This window comes from Zootoca vivipara, chromosome 2, assembly GCF_965207765.1.
Source record: "Zootoca vivipara chromosome 2, rZooViv2.hap1.1, whole genome shotgun sequence".
Taxonomy (NCBI): Eukaryota; Metazoa; Chordata; class Lepidosauria; order Squamata; family Lacertidae; genus Zootoca; species Zootoca vivipara.
Genome location: NC_142584.1, coordinates 73,910,434 through 73,928,866, shown reverse-complemented (window position 1 = coordinate 73,928,866; position 18,433 = coordinate 73,910,434). Strand labels below are relative to the sequence as shown.

Genomic DNA, 18,433 nt, shown 5'->3' with positions numbered 1-18,433 from the left:
TACAATCTTCAGTGGCCGATACCAGCTCTTTTGAGAGACTGCCATACATACAAGCAATTTCATATATTTTGGCATCAGACTAAGAAAAAACAACAATTATTCTATTCTCTTACCTTGCAAGGCAATTATTTATAGAATGTGGAATTTAGAATGTATGTACTAATTTATCTACTTGCCTGTCAAGAATTGCATATTCACTTTCAGATTTGTACAGGGATGCCAGTCGAGCTTCCATCAAAATGAAAATCTTCCCTGTATTTTTATCTGGGGGGAAATCCACGGATGTTAATATTCAATTGCTGAACTCTTACAGAAAGATATATGAAAAACAATATTAGTACAAAGATGCCAGGCTCATTTCTGCTAATTAAAATACCAAATAAAGACATATGCTATTACACACTTAAAAAAAAATCACTTCCAAAATCCAAATCTGTACTTTCAGATTCAGTACAGCTAGAATCTGAAACCAACAGTCCAGCTCTCCCTACCCAGGGCCCATTTCTTGGTGGTTCATTCAAAAGCAGAACCTTCAGTGAGGTGAGCTGGTCAGTCAGTTTATATAGCGCACCAGCACAGCTCTCTCAAAGAGTTTTCAATTATTTAAATGAGACAAATGATTGAAAGTATTAAAGCACATTTGTCGGCACAGCACAAGCCAATAAGACGTGACCCTTCCCTTCAAACCAAACTGAGTTCTGATCTGCCTGAAGCCCCCCTGTTCTTGCCCCAAGCTTCTCTCAATGCTCCAGCTCTGCCACCAAACTCTGATGTGAAGGGCATGCCTAAAGTTTTGAACATGACAACAACCCAAGCTGGTTGTTGGTCTTGCAGCATCCTCTGTATCCATTGCCTCATAGACAGCAAGCATTGCCTACTTTCACAATACAAGATTAATAAGAGGAGCAAGCTTTTCCAGGACGAAGATGCTCTGTGGATACAAAGGCCATATTCAGTTTCCAAAATCTAAAAAGGTTCAACTGTGAGGATGGGAATTCTGCTTCCAAAAACCAACATACAGCAAACTAACGATAACTGAATTAGGGCCGCCTATACCAGTGTTTCTCAACCACTGTTCCGCGGCACACTAGTGTGCCGCGAGATGTTGCCTGGTGTGCCGTGGGAGAATTACTTTATATATAGTCAATATAGGCACAGAGTTAATTTTTTTAACATTTTCTAATGGTGGTGTGCCTCGTGATTTTTTTCATGAAACAAGTGTGCCTTTGCCCAAAAAAGGTTGAGAAACACTGGCCTATACCATTTGCGCTGCAGGGGTGCAAAGATCCACCCAGTGCCCCCAAATTACCATATTTTTTTATGTATTAGACGAGGTTGTCCTATAGTGCGGGGGGGGGGAGCTGCGCACTGCCAGCCATCTGGTTGGCAGGCGCACAATTCTCTCCCATGCCGCTGTGGGAGAACATTCCTCACAGAGGCTTGGGAGGGAAACTGCAAGTCTGCCAGCCATCTGGCACCCCCCAGAATTTGGCGCCAGGGTGCCCCCCACCGCTTTCACCCCCGGGTAAAGACGGCCCTGAACTGAATATATTTCTCAGATTCTGATGCTTGGGCAACAGCAAGACCCAGAGATTCTGGGAAAAGGTTGAAGCGGCAAAATTCCTCCCCAGATCTCTCTATGACACACTTCTATTACTGGTTCCCCCAAAACAGGATGCATGCTGTGTTGCAAAGCAGAAGTATGCATAAATATTACAATTAGGGCACCTAGGGGGTTATATTTCTTTGGACAAAGAAGTTAATATCATTAAGTGTATGAATGACCTTTGCAATAGAGAGAAGGAAAGCTACCAAGCACTTTTCGTGATGGACACTTTGGCTATGAGTGCCCAAGAAAGTTATCCTAAAACAACTGGGAGTTGTGTGGAAGGCAAAATACAGATTTATAAGAGGCAACCTTTTTTCTCTGAATACAAGTATTAATTGTTGCAAAAATATGAATATGTTTACATAATTCTTGTTGATTTACAAACTGAAGTTGAGGATTTAGCTATTTCAAACTCTTAGCCGAACCTTCCTTGTGCAGCTCTTGCAAAGATAAAATGTTGAAGAACCATGAATGCCTTAGCTCCGTGAGGGACAGGTAAGATATGTGAAATAATAAAATTAGAATTATTTTAATGGTAAAAAATTAAGTGGAAGATTCTAACGACCTTATGTAGTTGGGGAAAAATATGCCTTCAACTGCTATCTTGCAATTTGTTATATAGATTTGTATCAGCCTTGTATTTCAGCATTCACCTGGTAACTAGAGCAACAAGGGATTGCAGGCAGGCAAGGAGGAGGCTGGCAGAAGACCACAGCAGTGTTCCATCCCTCCTCTGTGTGCAGCAGAGAAACCAAGCAGGCTGTAAGGAGGAGTAAAAACCCATCCTCTACACCTAATATAGAAATACAGTTAGCTGCTGTAGGAGGGTGGCACTCTTAGGTCCTCCTGAAAATATGTACACTAGCAACTTTTATGGGCTTATTTACAAGGCTGGTTTGTGTATTTTTCTAACATTTCTTTTCCTTTTGTATCAAATATTTTTAGTATTGCTATATGTTTAAACAAACTTTGTGAAACACTTTTTTTTAATGAAACAATTGCTAGAGTTGTAGGGAGAAGGTATGAGCCCCATATTTCATACAGATAAAACTCCTCCCATCTTTGTGGATCACTGATTAAGACATCTGAATGAGCCGCAAGACTGAGAAAATCTTGCAACGGCTTTCAAAAAGCCTTGAGCAAAGCAGTGTAGCAGTAATGAAGAATGGATGTGTGCTAATTTGGAAGGAAGAAAATCTTTCGGCCATTATGGCTTTGTTCAGAATATTGCTTTAGAACTCGAGAACCATCAAGTCAACATTTCTAGGGAGTGATTGGGCCAGGCCCAATTTACTACTGAGACCAAATCTGCAGAGGACGTAAGTGATGAGCAACAAAGAGTGGGAGATACTAATTTCAGAAACTGTTTCATCTGAGCTGAGGAGATAGCTCTGGATGTTTCATTTGCAACTCTGCGATGGAATCAATACAGCTCTGCATGATATGCATACGTACATGCAACTTTAGGCTCTAGATTCTTGGCAGGCACACTTCCACCTGGCATCAGCAAAGTCAGGTATGGGGCAATGGGCACAGTTTGGGGAAAACAGCCTGGTGGGGCGAACTGAAACCAGTATCAGGCCTAATTAGCCCCATGGGGCCAGAGGTTCCCCATCCCTGGTGAGGGGAATACACTCTGTATCTCCTCAAGAGCATCTAACATATTCTTAATCCATGCTTTCCAGGGAACAACCTGGGCACTGAAAACAGATTACAGGGTTCAGTCCCAAGGTAAACTGATGTACCAAGTTAGATAATGGCTGTTGATTGTGCAGAGTTCATCTCAGGCATATATTTTTTTGCTTATTTTGTGGGCCAAGAGAAACCCATGCTTGAAAAGAAGCTGCACAATTCTTGTTGCTCCCCATGGTTAGCTGTGACTGGAAATGATCTCTTTATTGGAAGAGGATTGGCCTAGCCTGCAGCACAGAACTCAGCAGAAGACGCACCAGAGATTCCCTTACAAGGAAATTTTCCAATTATCCTTTTAGCATTAGAAGGCAGCTTGAATCATCATGGGTAGGTAAATCAGAGGGCAAACCAATTAGATAAATCATAACAAATTAAACAAAAGCTACAGGAGTTTGGAGTGAAGTACTTTATGTAACCATTGTACTCTCCCCATTATGCTGCCTTCCTGAGATTTATTATGACAACAGCATGAAGTTACTTTCAGGTTTTTTGTTTTGATGAAGATGACAGAACGAAAGTGAAAAGTTACATCAGCTTTGCAGTAAGCCACTTGCGTATTTGACTAAAGGAAACAACTCTTGCTGCTGCCAGGCAAGTCAACTCAAGGTACATGCTGTTCTAGAATACAGCAGTACATGCAAGTGGACAGAATGGAGAGACATGTTGTATGGATTGGTTACAAAAGTTGTCGTTTGCAAAACCATGACTACAATCCTATGCATGCTCACCTGGGATCAAGCCCCACTGAACCAACTGGGACATACTTGCAAGTAAGCATACACATGAAACCACTCAAAGAATGCACTAATTGTACGGCATAGCATATTTTGCACTTGCCTTCCACCTTCACATATTGCAAGTCTGGGTTGACACAGAGGGCCAGGTTGCTCGGCAGAGTCCAAGGGGTTGTCGTCCAAGCAACTAGAGAGATGCCTTCATCTTCTTCCAATGGAAAGGTAACAATGACTGAAGGATCTTGGACATCCTCAAATACAGGATTAGAAAAGTTAGAAGCAACGTGGAAAACGTTTAGCTTTATATGCACAAAGGAGCAAATAATGAAAGCAAACTTTTATGGCTAACAATATTCTTAATACTTATTACAGAGCATGACTCATTTATCAAAGGCTATAGCAACAAGTATCTTTCTTAAAACAATCTTTTCCATAGGCTACTAGATTGTTAATAAATAGCCCCGTTTAAAAAAACACAACCTATTCAGATTTTTATGTAATTAGCTATTTAAATGGAGATCGGAAGCAAAACATCATTACCTACTGGTAGGTTAACCAAAACAAGCAATATAGCTAGATACAAACAATATGGCTATTGTACAGCAGAGGTACACTCCAGATAGGCATGGAGCTAATTTGTAGCTTCAAATTAAACAACTATTTTTGTTAACTGTATGGAGCTGCTTCAAATTCTACATGTCTTGAGTTTAGGGTTGACTTGAATCCAAGATCACTGTACTGTATTTTTACCTATAATCTATTAGGGTATTCACATGATTACAATAAAACAGCACATTCTATCCCCATCTGCCTCCCTCTGCCCCCATGCCCTCTTGGTTTGTTATAGCATTTTCATTTCCGTTGTTCAGTTGTTTGCCAAGTTATACAGTGTTCAGGCTCACATGACTCAGGTAAGAGTTAGGATAAAGTGAGGGTCAATGATTTGTTTGAGTCCCAGATTAAAAACTGTTAAGCTAGAGAAGCTTCCACCCCTGCCTCCCATTTCTTCTAGCACTTTTGACAGTCTGGATAGCCATCTTCAAAGGTACAGCATCAGAAGACCTTGCAAAATATTAATTTTTGCACTGCCAGCTCTCCCTGGTTCCTTCTTCACACCCTGAGTAAACTCTGGTAATTCCATTAGTGTTTGCCGCTATTTATGTTAGAACTAAGGATTACTCCAGAGGGAGTTCACTCAGTGAACATGAAGCTCACTCAGCAGCCAAGACACAAGCATGCTTTTCCCGTGGTTATTATATAACTGCTAGCAATTCTGTTCAGTCTCTGAGCAATGTTGTATGCTGCCAGCCACCTTCACAGTTTCAACAAATACTAAATATAGTTGAGCAATTTTCACTGAACATTTATTGGCATCTTGCAGGATGAATATTTGCAGGATGCAATATTCAGCTGCAGAATATTGGTGATCTATTTTTCTTTCTCCACTGCCTTCTAAAATAAGCTTACTTCTCAGGAATACAAGCTTTGTGTTAGAACAAGGGAAGAGCCATTTGTGCACTTTGTGTTCAGTTTAATACGCATTTCAGAGGACCCCAGGAAGCTTAAGAACATCACTCTTTTTTGTTGTTAAATAACTTGTTTTTGTAATTCTTGAATTCACATACAGAATGGGGGGGGACTTTTTAAAGAAAAGAACCACTAAGGTTATTTTTTGTTCTCTTAAAAGTTAGCTGACAGTGTACACTCCAAAAAACTGAAACACTCCAGAACACTTTGCAGGAAAACCAGTGATAGTATAACACATTTTATTCAGTAGAGTATAACAGAGAACTCTCAATTCCTATGTTTACTCAGAAGCTCACATTTGGAAGAGAAATTAATACCATTTTGCAGATTTACTTTGTTTAGTCTACACTATCCTTCAGGTTCAGGATTTGTTACAGCATTACAAAATCCTAAAAACATCACATTTTGGAGGTAGGTGCTAACATTTAAAAATAATCAGCCGTTTAGAAAAAAAAGCAACTATTCAAAATATAAACAGCAGCAGCTTCAAAATTCCAACTCCACACACATACAAACATGGTGCCAATAACATTAATTCCCTAAAAGCTGGCAAAATAAAAAGTTATCAGATCCCTAAGCAGGTTAAAAAATATATGGGTTAGAAGCAGCAGCTCAAGTTGATATTTTTTATACTACTTGTCAACAAATAGTTCTTAGAGTGGCTTACTATGAAAATCCAACATTATAGCAAACAATAAACTGGCAGATTAAAAAGATCGCACTCAAAACTAAAAAAAAACTTTAAAGAACGGTGAGAATAAACAAGACTTTGCTGGAAAATGATACAGTTGACAGCAAACAAGTCTGGGAAATGTTCCAGAAGGGATACCACTACCAAAGAGTCTCTCTTTAAGGTCACCATCCACCAACTCAGGTGTCAGTGACACCTGGAGGAAAGTGTTTCCACATCCTCAGGCCACAGAAATATAGCACAAAATCCACATCATGCTCAACGTACTACAAGAATCTATTGAAGACTGTACAGATCAAATGGACAATTCGCAAGAGCCCAGTATGCAACTGGAGCAAGATGCTATAATGTTCTGTACAAGCGGTCACCAAAATTAGCCCAAATACAAGGTAAAAAGGTAAAGGACCCCTGGAAGGTTAAGTTCAGTCAAAAGTGACTATGGAGTGTGGCGTTCATCTTGCTTTTCAGGCCAAGGAAGCTGGTGTTTGTCCACAGACAGCTTTCTGGGTTGTGTGGCCAACATGACTAAACCACTACTAGTACACAGAGGACCGTGATGGAAGCCAGAGTGCATGGAAATGCCATTTACCTTCCCGCCGCAGCAGTACCTATCTACCTACTTGAACTGGCGTGCTTTTGAACGGCTAGCTTGGCTAGGACAGAGCAACGGGAGCTCACCCCCTCTCCCAGATTTGAACCACCTAAGAGGCTCAGTTGTTTAGACCACAGCACCACCCGCTCCCTTAACCCACACAGAGCACATTACTGTAGGCTAAACAGATCCTAGGCCCATACTTGCCTACCCACCCAAAAATATGAGACAGAGCAGCACAGGCAGTGCCACATTTAAGGGAGCACCAAGCAAACTGTCTTGTGCAGCTCTTCCCAACCCTGGTGCTGCTCTCACCAACCTTGGTGTTGTAGCTGCCCCAACCTTTGCATACATATGCACCCTTGCCTGCCTTCTTGTCATAGCTGCCAAGTTCTCCCTTTTTTTAAGGGAAATTCCCTTATTCTGAATAGGCTTCCTCGTGAGAAAAGGGAAAACTTGGCAGCTATGCTTCTTGTTGTTATCTATCCCTTCACTCTCATACCTGCACTTGCTGCCCAGCCTTACCACCACCACAATTTCAGGCATAGTTGGCATGGCAGCCAGCTTGGCCAGGCCAGGGTGTTTATGGAAGCCTAAAGCTACCTGCCACTGCTTTGCTTTAACTCTGTAACTTCCTCAGAGTGCAAAAAGAATGGCAATGAGCTGAGCCACTCAGATGCTACCTGGTAGGCTGCAGAGCCACGGGGGGCATCAGAGCAGCTACAGGATACCGCTTCGGGTATTTGTAGCAATGCTTTCTAGCACACTATAGCCTGCTGCTACTAACAATCATTAGGAGGCCTCTGGCCTCTGGCATCCTGGACATATGTAGGGTGGCAGATGGACTTATGCCACTTGGTCCAGTGGTAACAGTAGCACCGCACAGGAATCTAAAATATTTATTCAACTTTAGATCAGGTTGGCAGTTAAAAAAAGAAATACAATAACATAACAAGCCTACATACCTTATAATTCTGGTGAGACTCGAAGTTTGAAAGGGGTGTGTTGCATGCTGTTGAAAAAGGCATGACTTTAACTCCTCGGTATACCAGTCCTTTGTCATAAAGCTGTTTGAAAACCCACCTAAATGAATGAATGAATGAATAGCTATTTAAGCAAACAAACAGAACAAGTTGGTTTTTTAAAAAAAGATTATAATAGTAAGAGAAGTCAATTGACCACATGTAGGAAGAAGGCACAGAACTTCTGTCCAGAAATACTTTCCTCCCTGGTGAGTTTACTGTAAATAATTTCTTTTCTTTTTTAACGCATTTTGCCCTTCGGTATCTTATCATGCAGGTTGTACTTTCCAGGCCTAAAGCACAGAATATAGAGCAGCAACCGCACATTGGAATACAATTTTTAAAAAGCAATGAATACTCAAGCTATCGATCTTAAGTTGCTATAGCATCTGTAAAGATTTCTAAGGTCGAACAATACAGATGTTGCAAGCATCTAGAGAAATCATGACAGAAACGATTCTCATCTTACAATCAGAAGTCCCCCCTTAACAAGGCAGGAGGGGAGTTTATAGGATGCTATGTCACCCTAGGATAAATTATAAAATGCAGTTGCTTAATTAACCCTGGAGCCTATTCACGATTCATCCTGGCTAACCTGTAACTTGTCATGATCTCATTTGGTATACTGACTTTAATACTTTGGCGTCCTGCTACACCACCCACCCTGCTGCCTCGGACACTAGCAGGGAAGCAGTACTGTACCAGTATCAGAACTGATTTTTGGCAAGAAATCACTGAAATTGCCTAACATTTTGGTGGAAATTGGCACTGATGCCAGGTGGCAGCTTCACCCCACTTCATGGGTGGGCTGGGCCTAACACAGTGCATAGCTAAAAACTGTGGAATTTAATGCCACAAAATGTGGTGATGGCCACTAACATGGATGGCTTTAAAGGGGATTTAGGTCACCAATGTATACTAGTCACAATGGCTTTCAGTATCAGAAGCAGTATACCTATGAATCCCAGATGCTGGGGAACACAAACAGGAGAGTGTCTTGTGCTCACATGCTGCTTGTGAACTTCCCATAGAGATCTGGTTGGCTATTATAAGAACAGAATTCTGGCCTAGATGAGCTTTTGGTTTGATACTGTATTCTTATGAGAGTACACACAGTAATATACTTTTTTAAAATATGAAGTTGCTACATTTTAAAAAGAAACTAGTAACTATTACTAGAGGGGGAAATCCACTCTGAGGAAATAGATATAAATGTCATGCACACACAAAATTCAGGAGCTGCAGCACCAGATGACTGAACTGCTAAGCCAAATTCAAGTCAACGATTCCCTCTTGTGGAATTTTTTCCAAGTGCAGGAAAAGCGTTCTTTCTTTTCCCGCACCATCTTTCATTTTTATAGCTCACAAATGTTTGTGTTGCCATTAGAATGAGACAGTTCGATTGTGCAAGTACAAGAAAAAGCTGAATTTACAAGATGTCTATCTTTCAGAGAGGAAATGTAATTAATAACTTTCAAGTGATCCAGCAATGGCTCACATGTCATGTACTATTAAATTGAATCATGCCTTGGTGCTAACTTGCAAGAAGGCAGGATCCCAGAGACGAGGCTACAGCCGAGCACTCCTTGCCCAGTCCTCCTGCTGCCAAGCTACCCAAAGCTAAGCCATGGTTCAATTTAGCATGCTATCCAAATCACAGACCCCCAGTTTGTCTCCTCGAGACAAACCATAAGCCATAAACCAAAAAAACAAACCTTTTTACAGTACTTGATTTGCTTGGAGTAAGACAAATCACAAGCCCAGATGTGGACAACATGCTACGCCAAACAATGGGTCAACCCCAAGTAGCACAACAGCAAAAGGAGCAGAAGAGCAGTGTTCCTGTTCCTCTCCATGAACCCACACAGGCTAAGCCACTGTTTGGTTTAGCATTATGTACAAACTGGTTCAGTATTTCATTTACTTGTTATATTTGTGAACATTTTCATGCCACAGAATTAAAATAGGCATCAGTAATTGCAACCCTGTTATAGAGACTCAATAATCTTTTTGAAATGCATATTAGATATATACTAGAGAATTGCAATTGGCAGGGGTAGGTATTCTTTAGCATTTTCTTAATTCCTATAGAATTGTAGAGTTGGAAGGGAACCTGAGGATCGAGTTCAACCAAGGTAGGAATCTCAACTAAAGCATCCATTACAGATTGCCATCCAACCTCTGCTTAAAAACCTCCAGTGAAGGAGAATCGACTCCACCGTCTAACAGCTCTAACCATCAGGCTGCAACCCAGTGAAGAGACCCAAGCCAACATTTGGTGTACAGGACTACTGGATATGTGGACTAGGTGACATGGTTTACATGAGAAAACAATCAGGGACATTTGTGGAAGGCAAGGCTCTTCAGCTCAGATATAAGGTTACAAAAATATCAAGTATTTTTATATTGTAACTAATCTGTTTTAAAGCCTTATTGCCTTCAGAAGTTCAAAAGTGTCTATCATAGAGATCTGCTTCATAGCAAGCCTGCCAAAGATATTTTTTCCACTTATTAGTCATAGTTCATCATATTAACTCTGAAAACAAACTAAGGCACCTAGCATAGCGAGGAAACTTGCTGGAAATGTCAGGCACATATACCTCCAGTTATAGTAGTCCTGCATTATTGTCCCTTCTCCATCAGTGTAGGCAGATTATTAATACTTTACATTAATTTCAGCTATCTAGATACAGTACAATTCTCTTTACAACAGAAGAATTTTTTCAGACCCTAATCCTAATGCGGCAAGCTTGCCTGGTTGGCCTTGCATAGCCAACCTTCCTCCCAAACTCGGAGCTGGGGGGAAAGTGGGAATCACTGCACAAATTTAGGACTAATCAGCAGCAGCTGCAAGGCTGGGAGACAGACTGGCGTTTTCCATGTTGAATGGGCAAGTAAAAACGTGAAAGGCTGCCTACTGCAATAAGATACAATTCAACCAAAACTTCAAGAAGATATTAGAGAGAGCATTACAAGACCAATGAGACTGCTATCTTAATATATCATCTAAAAACCATTTACATAGTTTGCTTAGTAATTTTAGTGTTCAAAATCACTGCAAAGCAAGACTACTTTAGGCAAGCCTAGCCATCAGGCATACATAGTTCTATTTTTGACATTTCCACCTTTGAACAGCTGGCATCTGCATTATGTAACAGTTTTTTTAGCATGATAAAGAAAAAGAATCTAGGATTGGGCTATGCTGTGTATTGATAGTGGAAGGCTTGAAATAACAACTTGGGTAACCAGGGCAGGGAGCAGGTTAGTTATCCCCTACACTGATGTTCCTGGATGTTCCCTTTTATTTTTTTCTCCCACACATGAGTATGGTTGCTTCTCACTCCTGTGCAGACAAGGTAAGTGCTAAACTTGGAATGAGCCCCAGAGGACAATGTGGAAATAAAGACATGCAGTATTGTCCAGGCCCACTCCAGCTAGGGAAGACTCATGTCTGATAGTTAAGTCTTTATTGATAAAAGAAGCACTTGCAGCAACTCCCATGGTGCTCTGTATGTGTGTGTGCGCACACACACACAAGCCTCTAGCCACTAAGCAACTGTTCCCCACAGATCTGAGCTCTGGGGAGCTGTTGCATCAAAAGTTAGACCCCTCCCATCCTCCAGCTTATATACCCTCCCCTGCCAGGTTGCACACCTGCAAACTGAGACTCCCCTGCATGGAAGTCGTTGCTGCACTTCCTGCTTCAAGCCCCTCCTGGTTCTAGGAGACAGTAGGGAGGGGGAAGGTGGGGAGTCTACTGACCCATATGTCAGCTGAACAGCCCCCTGCTTCTTCCGCCACATCCTGCATGCCTTCCTCCATCTCAGCTGCCCTGACTCTCCTTCCTCCCCCTGCCCTGGCTTCTGCCTTGCAAATGGCATCAAACCCCATAAACTGCTAGTTCCCCCCTCTCGGGGTCAGTCCCCTGGTCCCCTGCTTCCACTACACACTCTTTGGAGCCCTGCCAGTCCCCGACAGGTGTAGGGAGCAAATATGGATCAGATTATTTATTATTATTAAAAAGAATTTACACCACCTTTCATTTCAAGATGAAATTGCAAAGTAGCTGTGTGGGGTAGGTTAAAGGGGACCTTCTAACTGAAAATGCTATTGTGTGCCAATGTGTCCCCCCCCCCTCCATGGAAATAATGACACATGAGACATCAATTAAGGTTAATGGGCAGAAAAGGCCACAACTTTATTGGTTACGGATGTTGAACGGTATTGGCTTAGGCATTGGACCCTAACCGGCTATATCCAACCCCAACCCATGTGTTGGGAGTCCGGGAAGGGTTTACCACCAGCCAAGGAGCCCAGTGGTGCACATTGACAAGGAACTCCCCCTAGGGTCACCGATAGGGGCATGCCTTAGGCCCTAACCTCCATAGGCTTCGGACAGGGCCACACCCCCAGAATCCTTTAACCGGATACCCCTCCATTTTTGTGGGCAGGTGATGGCAGTACCTCCCCTCCTCCTGACTTCAACATTAATATTCCAATGCCTAACCGCCAAACCAAGAGTTGTGACGTATTGCTACGAGGTAGGCAAAAAACCAAATGGCTGGTGCCAATCTGCCAATTGGAAAAAATTCCTACCAGGCCCCTCAATTGCAACCAACTGAGGTCCATAACAAGGTCAAGAGAGAAGACCTAAAGGGTGGGTAGGTGGGTGGGGAAAACCGATGCAGCTGGTGAGCGGGACAAAAAGGGGGATTCCCGCCCCGCGCCCCTGCTTAAGAAGTGCAGGACACGCCCCCAGGCCAGCAGGATTGGCTGGCCTGCAGGCAACGCGGGCGGCAATCCCACCTATCGCAATCAGGGGCTGAGCACCCAGCCCCTGCGTGTGTGGCTAGGTCGTGACTGCTCGCAACTCCACTTCCTCTTCAGGGCAGAAGTGGCTTTATTATTATATATTTATGTCTAGCCCACCTTCTTCCCAGATGGTACTCAAGCACCTAATGACAGGCGGGGTGTGTGTGGAGAACAGGGATAGATGAACATATTTAATATGAAAATAAAGTGTGTAGAACAGAGGTGCACGGAGGGTGAAGATGCAGAGGAGGGGCAGAGGAGGAAGTTCTTCCACCAAAGCGCAAGTTCAGAACCATTAGCCGTAACAGTAAAATGCAACCTCCAAGTTCAGAGGCAGTGTGCTTCCAAAGATCAGATGCTGCAGACTACAAACCAGTAAAGGTTGCCACCTTCAAGCTCTGCTTGTTTCTAAGCTTCCCAGCATCAACCTACTGGTCATAATTGGAAGCAAAACTCTGAACTAGATTGAGACTTTGGAAAGAGATAATGCTTACACACTGCTGGACTCACAGAGGAAAAAAATCAAGGTCAATTGCAACAGTATCCTAGTACAAGTCATAAAGGAATGTAACACACACTGCATGAAACACATAAAAAGTTCAGATTTCTACTTCACTTTCATACTGTTCTCATTATCCAGCAGTGACAGAGACCACATAAAGATGTTTTGCTACACCAGGGCTGTTTTTACACTGCTTTATTGTTCAGCCTCTAATAAGCAGAATCTCATGTACACATTTTTCAGTACCTCCAAAAGGCTACACAATATCAAATGACAGTGCTTCATTCACCTGGTGCAGTAAAGCAGGGCACTGTCTTTTCATAGGATCAGCAAAATCACAGCACCTGACCTGTAGCATAATTGGTTTCCTAGTGCCTAGGACAATCTCAACAAAAATCAAGATTTCAGTAACTATACAGCATGAAACCTACACATACTTGTTTTTTAAAAAAACTTACTTTCTGCCTTTCTATTTAAGAAGTGCCCAAGTCAGTTTACAAGTACTGAAAAATACCTCCATAACAGTAAAAACAACAAGCCATTAAAAAAAATATTACAGACCGCCATTAATTACAATAAACTCTGTTCCATGGTGCCAGGAGTCTCAAATAATTGAATCAACTGGAAAAATGCCTGTCAGGAAAGGTAGTCTGTGGAAAGGGAGGCAGAGCTCATGGCTCTTGCCATGCTGAATGGTGAGAAACCCAAAGCAAACTTACCACACAGTCTCCATGAACTCTGGATATAAAGTTTTATAGTCATTGTCAAAGTCAATCCACCGTCCAAGCCTTGTAACACTGATCTGCAAATACATTAATTTTGACTCAGTAACAGCTTAGTGAACCCTATAATTATTCACAGTTATAGTTCATGGCCACAACCCTTTACTTCCTTGATTGCTAAAAGATATACACCTTGCTTAAGAAAGAGATTTTAAACAAGAATATCCATCAAGAGAGATTGGCAGATCTCTTTTTAACAGCTAGGATTTAAATCATGCAATTAGGTTCTGCGTGTCCAATAGGGCTTCACATATGTGTTTTGTGAACAGCATCCCACCACACTGCATGGACCACTTTGGAAACAAAAAAGAATTTCATACGTAATTTGTGATATAATATTGAGGGAGGGGCTACAGTTCAATTCTTAGCCATACCTAGTTTTTCAAATCCCAGTAAATAAGCACATGCATACAAAATGAAGAGGAAGAAAGGGGACCTGCATACCAACATGTTTGATGTTGTGGAACCATTGCTCTTGAGAAAGAGGGTAAATATATATATGTATTGCACTTACTTTCCAATCTTGGGAGTACCTCATCACAATTCCTCTGCAACTCTTGTTGTATTCTGCAATTCCTATTTTTGCAACATCTTCTGGTCCTTTGATGCCCAGTGTTTTATCAATTTCATACTCCTGAAATGCATTATGGTGCTCAGAATAGGTTACATTGGTATTACGGTAATTACAGAAGCCCTTGTCAACCAAGAGGATCTGTGGTATCTGGCCTATAGCTTTGTGCCAAACAATAAGGCAAAATTCCTCTTAGTGCAGAAGTCCCACACAGCAGGAATAGCTTCAAAGTCAGCAATATTTGATTTCACAACCCAAAAGACCATGATGCTGAATTGCAAGTTCCAATAAAAACCAGGTCTCAGCTGTGCCCTGGCATTGTAATTTACTTTTTACATATTAAGTATAAGTCACTTACCAGTATTCAAATTTACTAAACATGAGCCTGATATTTTAAATTAACTCCATGGTATACACAATGGAGGAGGAACTCTCTCCAGCACCCGGGGCAGTGCAGCCCGTACGGACTGCGCATGTGCGGCATCCTGCACGTGCACACTCCGTACAGAATGCCACACATGCACACTCCGTACTGGCTGCTGCTTGCACGGTGACCATACAGGCTGCCGCGCAAACGGCATCCCGTACAGAGTGTGCATGTGCGGCATCCTGTACGGACACGGTGCAAGCGGCATCCCGTACAGACTGCGCATGTGCGGCGACTGTATAGAATGCCGCACATGAGCAGTCCGTACAGGCTGCTGCCGCTTGCACAGCAACCGGACACGCTGCCACACGAGCAGCATCCCATGCAGACTGTGCACGCACGGCAACCCATATGGACGCCACGTGAGCTGCGCCCATACAGACTGCATGTGCCCTCGGCTGCTCTACAGCTGGGGAGAGGCAGGGCCATCTTGTCACCCCCCCAGGGTGGCACACCCCCTCCACCCCCCCTTCCTACGCCCCTGGGTATACACGATCCCAGGATAACACTCTGAAATCCTGATCAATGAACAGGACATATTTAAGAAGTTAGGAAGACTATTCATGAAGGAATTCAAAAAATAAGCTCATAAAAAAGAAAATGAGAATTTTTATTATTTCTAACAAATAAAACAATGATCAAAATCATGTCTTTTGAATTCTATCTATGACTGAAGCAATATCAAAGTAAAAAATGAGCCTTTGTGAATTGGGGGGGGGGACCTCATATGGAGTTCTCCATCAGGACAGCAAAAGGTTAGGAATGAAGTACTAACAATTATATCTAGGGAAGACACAAGAGAAAACATTCAACGTACCACTGGCAAACCATGGCAATCCCAACCAAATCTTCTGTCCACATGAAATCCACTCTGATGAGCAAATCTAGTTACTATGTCTTTAATGGTTCCTGCAAGTATGTGTCCATAATGAGGAAGTCCTGTGGCAAATGGAGGTCCATCATAAAATGTAAACCTTTATTTAAAAAAATTAAAAACACAGATTAAGAAAATAAATCAGACACATTAAGAAACAAAAATCTCTCTTACACAGGAAAAAGAAAAAACAGCTTTATCTTCCATAGTTCTTAAGTTAGAACACTTCATAAGTCAAGTGAGCAGTGAACTAGATCATTTATAGAAGTTTTCAAAATGCCATGGATTCTCCTACTGTTTTATGCAAGTATGCATATTTTTACTCTTTACATGAGTCAAATGATCAGTCAGCTATTGCCCTGCACACACATATATCTTTCTCCAAAGTTTGATACATCTCAAACTTTAAAAAAAAACAAACCCAAAAGCTGTTGCCCATTTGCAAGAACATTGAAGACCAAACTTAGAAAATATACCTTACCTTGGTCTATTTTTTGACTGTTTTAGGCATTCTTGAAAGCAATTAAGCTTGCCCCAAAGCTGCAATATTTTCTCTTCCTCCTGTGGAAAGTTTATGTTTTCTGCCACTTGCTGAACCATGATTTTCCTACATGAAACAAGGTAATACACAAAGCTAAGACCAGTTTTTCCCCCAGAGACCATGTTACACAGTAATGCCTATGTATCATTTCATATAGCAACTTCGTTGAGAAGTCAGGATTGGAAAGCTACATTCCAGCACATCTAAAGAATGACCAAGGCACGTGTGACCGCTGACGCACCTGCTGCTTTTGGCCCCAGAAGGGGGCGTAACAGGGCGGGAGTGGAATAGGCTTATGTGTGACCACTAACACACACATTGATCCAGAAAGCAAGCTCTGTGCAAACGGGGAGTTCCGTGTACCTTGATAAGAATTCAAAAGGTCATTTGAAAGTAGTTTTCTGTACTTGTAATTTGTCAGACTCCAAGAGCTATTTGCAGGACAATACTATGAGTGTTGAAGCAGAAATAAGTCCCACTGATTCAGTGGGCACATAATGCTACATGAACATAAGCTTGGGCTTAAACATCTGCTTCTCCTACAGGGCCTAGACTAAAGTTGCAGTTGAGTTTCCTCTGAAGAAACCTGGTTTCTTGTGATGTATGAGCCAGAGATCAAACAAACTCTGGTTAAACCAGCCAGCTTTATAAACCACAATGTTTGATTTGTACATAACAGTTAGCCAAATTTCATGGAAAGTGAAACTAAACTCTACTGAAGTCTTCCTTCGTCCCTCCCAGAAGGAGCAGGGAGAAGAAACATGGGCTTCTTCCTGCTTGTGCACATAGAATGAAACCACAGTTTAATGCTATGTATGAATGCAGCCACTGGGCCAGATTCAATTAACCCAGTGCATTATTGGAAGGCAGCACAAGGACTCCCACTAGAACAATGGGGCTCCCCCCAGCAACTCTTAAATTTCCCGCAGATCCACAGAGAATGGTCAGAATAACCTGCAGAACAGCACATGGGGGAAGGAGATGAAAGACTGTTCCATTTGGCAAGCAGAAACGTTTGCACTAACAGAACGATTAACACAACACTGAATTCCACCAACTGTGTTCAATGTTCACTCAATCAGTGTTCACTGTACTCACTTATTCCTTAGTAAGGAAACTTAAGATTACAACCTCATAAGGTCAAAACAAAATATAAAAATTCATTCCAGTGGCACCTTAGAGACCAACTAAGTTTGTCATTGGTATGAGCTTTCGTGTGCATGCACATTTCTTCAGATACCATGATATGCACAGAAAAGCTCAGACCAATGACAAACTTAGTTGGTCTCGAAGGTGATACTGGAAGGAATTTTTTGGACTTCCGGTTTTACCGCCTCTGTGACAGCGCAAGCTCTGCACTGAAGCAATTGTTTGGTGATGCTTTTGGGGGACAGTGAAGGCTGCGTAACCCCAAGAAAGGATGAGGGGGTGACCCTATGCTGAAAATTTCCAGCGACATTGGACGGGACTCTCGGCGTTCTTCAGCTCAGCGGCAGGAGAGCAGAGAGACCCAGACGCAAGGAAGCAAACGCCTCCCAACAAGAAGCCCCAAAGTCCGGAACGGCGCTAGAGCGGTAAAATTTCCAAACGCAATTCAACCCATTTAAATACACTTGGCACTCGAAAATATAGGGGAAACAATATAACAGACATAAAAATAGACTTAAATAGACCAATAGAATGGTCTCAGGAAAAAATAGACAAATCTGCGGTGCCAATGTAAAATGAAAATAGACTAAACTTCAGGGGGAAACAGAAGAGAGAGGGGAATTATTCTTTCTGTAAAGCGATCCAGCACAAGGAATGAAAAAGGTTCAGCTATAAAAGAAGGATACTGGAAGGAATGTTTTTATTTTGTTTCGACTACATCAGACCAACACGGCTACGTACCTGTAACTAGAACCTCATAAGGTGTGAAGGATGTGACAACATCTGACAAAAGTCTAATGAGCAAAGTAATTTATCAAGCTTGAGAGAATAAAAAGTAGAGGTCATCCTAACCTTGCAGACGCACACATGATGTGAACAGTCAAGGCACAGATTTAAATGCAGCTCTC

The 18,433-nt window shown here is 42.1% G+C and overlaps 1 protein-coding gene across 2 annotated transcripts in view; it reads right to left on the bottom strand.

The window, feature by feature from the left end:
* The window catches only part of IARS1 (isoleucyl-tRNA synthetase 1), a 104,197-nt gene that overhangs the window by 67,581 nt on the left and 18,183 nt on the right, over positions 1-18,433 (bottom strand). For both annotated transcript variants that reach the window (XM_060271486.2, XM_035106206.3), the window contains exons 3-9: positions 16,317-16,442; positions 15,779-15,935; positions 14,478-14,597; positions 13,901-13,983; positions 7,811-7,928; positions 4,139-4,286; positions 177-264 (exon numbers count right to left, since the gene is read on the bottom strand). In XM_060271486.2, the coding sequence (XP_060127469.1) occupies positions 177-264; positions 4,139-4,286; positions 7,811-7,928; positions 13,901-13,983; positions 14,478-14,597; positions 15,779-15,935; positions 16,317-16,435 (833 nt within the window). In that variant the 5' untranslated portion in view covers positions 16,436-16,442. The remainder of the gene's footprint in view (positions 1-176; positions 265-4,138; positions 4,287-7,810; positions 7,929-13,900; positions 13,984-14,477; positions 14,598-15,778; positions 15,936-16,316; positions 16,443-18,433) is intronic.